The sequence below is a fragment of the Cryptotermes secundus genome, unplaced genomic scaffold, assembly GCF_002891405.2.
Source record: "Cryptotermes secundus unplaced genomic scaffold, Csec_1.0 scaffold50, whole genome shotgun sequence".
NCBI lineage: Eukaryota > Metazoa > Arthropoda > Insecta > Blattodea > Kalotermitidae > Cryptotermes > Cryptotermes secundus.
Window position 1 is genome coordinate 499895 of NW_019721758.1, and position 8022 is coordinate 507916.

At 37.1% G+C, this 8022-nt stretch overlaps 1 protein-coding gene across 5 annotated transcripts in view; it reads left to right on the forward strand.

Moving 5' to 3' along the window:
• LOC111875606 overlaps positions 1 to 8022 on the forward strand; it is a 78128-nt gene that overhangs the window by 37705 nt on the left and 32401 nt on the right. For all 5 annotated transcript variants that reach the window (XM_033755873.1, XM_033755872.1, XM_033755876.1 and 2 more), the window contains 2 exons: positions 2773 to 2961; positions 5081 to 6064. In XM_033755873.1, the coding sequence (XP_033611764.1) occupies positions 2773 to 2961; positions 5081 to 6064 (1173 nt within the window). The remainder of the gene's footprint in view (positions 1 to 2772; positions 2962 to 5080; positions 6065 to 8022) is intronic.

The following is an 8022-nucleotide window of genomic DNA, read 5'->3' on the forward strand; positions in this document are numbered from 1 at the left end:
TTTGCAGCTTTGGAAAACTTAGACACTGAGGTGAACATGAATAAACCTTGGGAAACTATTAGTGAGAATAACAAAATTTCTGCCAAAGAGAGTCTAGGTAATTATGAATTGAAGCAACATAAGTCATGGTTCCGTGAAGGATGCTCAAAATCATTAGATCAAAGGAAATCAGCCAAATTGTAGTGGTTACAGAATTGAAGCAAAATAAATTGAGATAATCTGAACAATATAAGATATGAAACCCGCAGGCATTTAAAAAAAAAGAAGAAATATCTGAAAGACAAAATTGATGAGTTTGCAACAAACAGTAAGAACAAGAACATCAGAGACGTCTATAAAGGAATGAATGACTTTAAGAGGGGTTACCAATGTAGAAGTAACTTAGTGAAGGATGAGAATGGTTATCTGCTTGCAGATTCCCACAATATCATGAATAGGTTGAAGAACTACTTCTCTCAGTTATTGAATCTGGTCAGTGATGTTAGGCAGATAGAAATATATACAGCTGAGCCGTTAGTACCTGATCCTAGCCCTTTTGAGGCTGAAATTGCTTCTGCAAAGTTGAAAAGTTATAAATTGCCAGGTAGTAATCAAATTCCAGCAGAACTAATTCAAGGAGGAAGTGAAATATTACGTTCTAAGATCCATAAGCAAATTAATTCTATTTGGAATAAGGAGAAATCGCCTGATCAGTGGAAGGAGTCTATTATTGTATCAGTGTTTAAGAAGGGTGATAAAATTAACTGAAGTATTGATCTGTTTACACAGTTTTTCTGTATTATTTGGCTAGGAGGAGGTCAAAGAAGCTCTTCTTATTGGCTCTTGGCACAAGCTGCATATAGTGAAACCCCCATATTTTTTTCTTTGGTACAATGGATTTAAGGACTGAATTGAGGAAAATCTTGAATGGAGGAAGTTTAAAACTGAGAGTATTGACTAGGGATGACTGAAATTGAATTTTAAATTGAAGAAAGTTAAATGGATGTTCCACCATAAAATTGGAAGTTTGTGTTAGACTGCATATCTTGCTTCTGAACCTGTTGATTAGATTACCATGATCTTTGTTATTTAGAGGCTAGATGAACACTTCTTGGCTGAATTTAATTTTATTTCATATTGGACTAATATAGACACTACTACATAAGAAGCCCAAGTCAAACTGTAGTGCTGCATAAGAAAATTAATGACATAAAATATGAATTTCCTGAAGACATACAACTTTTATCTGAAAGTTCTTCAATGTGGATAATAATAAAAAAAAAGTGAAGCTGTTCCTGGAACAGGCTGTGAAGGCCCATGTAGTTGTGAGACTTTGATGCTCCCACATCTTCTAGAAGTTGGCTCACAGATCTTGTTAAAGTTGTAAGACTTATGCACAGGCAGCCCTTTACCCCGCTGACCCAGGAAGATTCCTGGTACTCATTTCTGTTAGAGGCTGAGTTGACCCCAGGGCAATAGAGCAGCTGCAAGGATAAGCCAAATTGAAAAAATCTGATGACCTCATCAGGAATCAAACCTGCTACTTTCCAGCTTGCAGCATAATGGCTGAACCAGCCATGCTACAATGTGGATAAAGAAATGCAAGAAGTAATAGTTTCTGAATCTATGCAATATGATATTTATAGCAGCATTTGTGGTAATTGCATTAGCTTTCAAACAGTGGATTTGTACCTGCAGTAATAAATCTGTCATCAGCAAACAGTCATGAAGCCAGTAAGATATGAAGGCTGTGAAGGAATGTATTCGGAAAATACGTGCTCTAAATTTGAGTATACCTTTCAGCTTCCTTTTACTGTTTTTGTAACATAACAGTTTAGCAGGCAAATTGTAATTATTTTTTGGTGTATGCTGTTGTCTGTAAGGAATTCACTAGCTTGGGAATTGAAGATTTCATGAACTTAGAAAATAATCAGGGCACTCTGTAATATCAGAAGTGAAATATTGTGCATTCTTTAAATCAGAAGGAGGAAGCAGCATGTACCTCTGAAATTCTGGCACACTGCCCACGTTCACATGGTGCAAATAGCAGAGGGAAGAATTATTATTAACTATGCATTCTGAAACCAACAGTCGTCCATATAAATAACACCGTTATTCCTAGCAAAGAAGAAGTTAAATACCTCGGAATGCATCTAGACTGCAAAATGACGTGGAAATGCCACATAACAAAAAAACGTAAACAAATAGATTTACTGACCAAGCAGATGTCCTGGCTTTTAGGCAGAAGATCAAAACTATCCCTCGAAAATATACAAAACAGTAATTATACCAATTTGGACTTACGGCATTGAACTCTGGGGATGTGCCAGTAAGTCCAACATCAATATTATCCAAAGATCACAATCGAAAATCCTAAGGATGTTAGTCAATGCACCTTGGTATGTGTCAAACAAAACCCTACATCAAGACTTGAACTTAAAATTCGTGAAAGAAATCATCCTGGACAGAAGCCGCCAACACATGAGCAAAATTGAAACCCACGAGAATGAACTATTGCAACCACTCAGGGAGCCAATCAACAATAGAAGACTAAAAAGGAAATGGCCAAATGACCTGATATAAAACAAATCAACTTCTGAAGAGGTAATGTCGATGGACATTTTCCTCGCATGACATGTAACAGTCCTTAGCGAAACCATTAACCTATAGAATGTACGTAATTCTGATTGTTAATAAATAATAAACAAAAAAAAAAAACTATGCATTCTCTATTACAGTCTTCTCTTTTATTTGCACACACTGATAAGTTAGTATTTTTTGATGTCATGGCAGGTGGTGACTCAGATATGTGGAGGGCATGGCCACACTGTTGCTCTTACTGCTGAAGGCAAGGTATATACATTTGGTTCATCTGTATTTGGTCAACTTGGAAATGGGAGCAACATGAAGAGCTCTGTACCTGTTCATGTGACTGCACTAACAGAAAGGATCACTATTATTGCCACTAACTATTTTCACAATGTGAGTATTCAAGTGACAGTGTAAAAAATATTTTATACGAAGCCTCTGGTGGTGATTACTGACAAACTGGATTTGATGTAAACCCTTGCACCAAGTTGTTTTTGATAGAACTTGGTGTTAGTTTTATGAATCAAGAGTCAGATAAATCCTGTATCCAAGTATGCAGCACTTTCACTGTGATGAGTTTGCGAACTTATTGTCAGACCACGTACTGTATAAAAATTTTCAGTTTCCCACAAGAAAAAATATTCAGCAGCTAGCACTGTCTCCTTCAATCACCAGGGTCTTTCTTTCTGTGGTTTTCCTATCTTCAGTGCTTGGAGGATGGCAGTGAAAGGCTGCTACTTCCAACTGCACAGTGAAGTACAGCAGGCTCAGGCTGTATGCTACTAATTTACCAAGAGACTGCGGAATTCTGTCAGAAAAACACCCAGTGCTTAACCCGTTACCGTGGTTCGACGTGTATGTTTCGTCAGGGATTTAAATCGTCTGGGGGGGTTCGACGTGTATGTTTCGTCCAGCTGCACACGTATGTTATAACGCCCATAATAATTGATGGTTTTGCTGTAGATTGTTAGATTTTTCACTGGCCTGTTGTCAGGAGGACTGTATTTAATGACACACGCGTTTAAGAGCGCTAAGTCGTCGTTACATATGCCTGTCTTGCAGCAACNCCCAGGATTGAACCTGGGCCACTCCGGTGGAAAGCCAGTGACCAACCACTTGAACTATGGCGCGGCCCTTAATTATGATAACTTAGTGTGACCGGGTCTAATGCATCTCTGATAATTGTCATGAAGTGAGTTTTTGTTCAATATCCCTTATAAATATTGAATTTACCTGCAGTGTTTTACTTGATTGTCTTAAGGTCATCTTTCTCCACTGAAGTTCTGTTGGATGATTTGTTTCCCCATTCAGGCTACATGCTCAGCCTCTCATAACTTCTTCACCTTGACTGCACTGACAGTAATGTGAGAGCTTTAGGGCCACGCCTTAGCTCAAGCGGTTAGTCGCTGGCTTCCCACCACGGCAGCCCGGGTTCGATCCCGTGTCTGGTCAAGTGAGATTTGTGGTGGACAGAGTGGCGGTGGGGCAGGTTTTCTCCGAGTACTTCAGTTTCCCCTGCCAATCTTCATTCCACCAATTGCTCCACAGTCACCCTCACCTATCAACTGGGGCTGGTAAAATAGGCCAGAAGTGGCCGCAGTACAAGGGACTTGTTAGTCCCACCCCACTAGCAATAAAAAAAATGTGAGAGCCATGTGAATTACAAAGTTTCTCATAAAATAATATCTTCCATTCACCACTCATCTCTGCTTTTCTTAGGTTAGGCCCAGATGCTTTCCTGAGCACTTTGTTTTTAGACACTTGTAATTTATGTTCCTGTTTCATATCATCATAGGCATTTCAAAGTTAATTATAAATATATTGTTTATTGTAAATACAAGTTGAAGTTTTTAGTAAACACTTAAATCTGCCGTTACCATTATGTTTAATATCTTTTATACCATGCTTCATCTTACATATTTAGATGCTTCTGTCACTTGAAGAATGGCAGTGCAATGGTAGAATCCAAGTAATATTAAATATGAATGGTAGACAACAGTGTAGTGTCCAACCTTGACTGGATATTTGTTGTGAGGTTGCATGGTGCCTATTTGTGCACAGTTTGGTGTAACCCTTATAATTTTACATGACCTGGTGGAAAGTCTACATATGACAAAGACCATCTTAATTATTCTTCATGGTATGTTGCTCATATCTAACATTCTAGCATTCCTTAGTGATACAGGGATTACCAAATCCAGTTAAATGGCATAATTTTATGTTATTTTAAAGAAGTCCATGTGGTTGTGTCGTTTTATATATATTTTCCTTTTATGGCCTCAGTTACAGGGGCATGTGCATCCTGGCATATTGTTATCCCTTTTTAAGTTACTCTTCTTCGTTTCGTTTTGTGGTTACCCCACCCACACACACACACACACACACATAAAATTAAAGCTCAATTTTTTGTCACAAGAATAATGTTCAGTGTATTACATTCAAATATTGTTTCAATGTCTGTATTGGAATTTGTCATAAGTCTTGTTTGTAATTATTCTTTCTTTATTTGCAGTTAGCTGTAAGTAGCACAAATAAAGTGTATATATGGGGGTCATCTCCGCAAGTCCTGCGACTTCAAGCACAAGCCCAGAAGAGATCAAGGCATCTTCAGCAGCAGCTGTTATCCAGTGTTACCCCATTGTCTCCTTCGAAGCCAGTAACTGCACAAGTACATTCTGCGTTGAACAAGAATTCAGAAATTTCAGATCCACTGTTAGAATCTCCCATTTCAGGCACTGCAGCTAAACCTGATCATGATGCTATCAAAATACATAAGGATCATCAAGAATCCAATTCAACACATCACAGCCCTATTGACACAGAATATTCAGATCTGAACCTTAAGCCAGTTTTGATTTGTGATTCTCAGTTGCCTTCAGTGGACATATCTCATTCTTCAAGTTCAGATCTCTTCAAGAGCCAAGACCTTTCAGTTGAAGCCAGTGTGAATAAGAAAGACAGTGTACCTAGTCATTCTGAACTGCCATCATCTGTACTAAATACAGGCTCAAATAGTACCTCTTTCATACCTAAATCTCTCCTGAAGTCAGTAAAGTGCCATAAGTTTTCAACAGAGAACAGTAGTGATACATCAGAAGTAAGTAATGGAAGACCTGTAAATAATCAGAAACAGTTTAGACAGAGTGGTCACAAATTGCCATTACCAAAAGGCGGAAGGATGTGTGATGTGCAAGTGATACAAAATTCAGATTCTGATGAGTGTATGCAGAAATCACAGTCAAGTTTTCTTGGTTCAGATGAAAAGCAAGAAGACTCTCATTCATCAAGTGAGCTTAATGGAACCTCGTGGAATAAGAACAATTTGCATCCATCTCCTTTTCTAAGTCAAGATGTCTCTAGAAGCAATGCACAGCCCTCTTCAAGCTCATTATTTTCGGACTTTGAGAATGCTAATGTGGACACTTCATCAAGGGATTTGCAACTACCGGGTAGCTCATTTGCATCGAGACAAATGGATCAGAATTTGGACCTGAAGGTATGTTTTGTTGTTTTACTTTCCGTTCTGAAATAGATTATTTTCCATCTTAAACATTAGTGTTACTGGCATATACTTTTGTATTGTTTGCATAAGTAACATTTGATAAACATACCAATTCAACAGTTTTTCTTGAGAATACTGGTTAGAATTGTTATACCCTTATTAACTCTATGATGAAGAAATTTCTATTAAACAATAATTAAAAGTTTTTACCTCACAGTATACATACTGCATCTCCATTACAAAGACCAATGAATTAATGTTGTTTAGGGATATTATTCCTGTTTATTCTGAGAATCATACAGAGTGAATAAGTACAGTCCATGGGTAAGTAGTAACCACTGTACTTCGAACGGTTAGTTGGTACGAAGCAAATGAAGAAAGAGGTAAAATCCTCACCTTTAACTAGCTAATGCCATGCAGCTGAGTCCTTCTTGTAAAGGTAGTACTAGTGGCTCAGCTGCTCAAGATATTCCCAGTGTTTAATACCACCTGAAGGTTCATCAACTTGTTCACAGGAGCCCTGCCTCTGGTTCCTGGCCTGAGCCATATGAATCCAGTTCACACCATATAAATGTTATAATTTGTGACAGTCATCCAGTTACAGTGTTTCTAGATCTGCAGAATGAAACACAGGTGAAGAAGTCTCATTACTTTGAAGTTCAAGGGGCTGCTGCTGTTTTGATTGTACATAAAATTTTTGTTCCATGACCAGTCCCCAAGAGCAGCATACACACACAGCAGTTTGAACTGTTGAGGTTGGTGTTTTCTATTCAGTCCACAACAAAGCAATGTGCAGAAAACCGACAGGCTAGTCAGAGTCCCTGTTATCAGTAGTATAAAGACTAGCAGTATGTCTGTGATGTCAGAACCAGCAACCAACAGTGATGTAATAGGTTACAGAATTATAGCAAATATTTATATGTATATGTAATAATTTGTAAATTACATAAGCCAGTGTCCATTAAATATAATTACCAGTCTAAACCCTGTCTAGTAACTATTATGTGACAATATGTTCTTTTTCATTATGACCATTTTTATGCCCTGGAATATAGAAGTCAGTGTATCTATTCATTTATTTATAGTTCCAAAAAATCCATGGAGGCATCTGCCTCAGATATAGAACAAGTCAGTAATACAATATAACATATAAATATACATACATAATCAGATAGTCATCATTGTCAAAATTTAAATACTCGATACAACAAAACTACTGTACAGCAATACATTCCATATATCAAAATAACATTTAAAATTACATATACAATCAAAGACCACCAAGATCCTTAATATAGTAATATAAAATCTATTTTCTTAATATATAATACACCTGTATCATAACAGTAAGAGCACCTTTTTCCTGAGTATTTATTCCATAGTCCATTGCATTCTAGCAATAGGCAACAGTGTTCATTTAAATATACATTTTATTCATACATTCATTCATTTATTACAGTTAAAGAATCCACAAAGGGGTCTGCTTCAAATATAGAAGAAGTCAGCAGCGCAATATAACACATAAATATACATGCATAATCAGATAGTCATCATCATCAAAATTTGAAATACAGTACAACAAAACTCCTGTACAACAATACATTCCATATATCAAAATAACATTTAAAATTACATACATGATTAAAAGACCGCCAAGACTCTTTAATATACAGTAAAACTTGGTTATAGCGACATCAGTTTCTGCGACACCTTGTCTATTGCGTCAAATATTCAATGGTACGAACTAATTCCTCATAAAGCAACCGTTTTATACCTTGCTTAGTACGACATGCACAAATGCATCAACCTCGTATGTAACGTCATTTTCATTCCTGAATTTCTCTGATATGGACATTGAACGTAATTTAGAAAGTGTGTATTGGGCAAGTAACAGGAAACAGATGAAGATAACTGATTACTGTACTCGTATCTAGGTACAGTAAGGCACAACA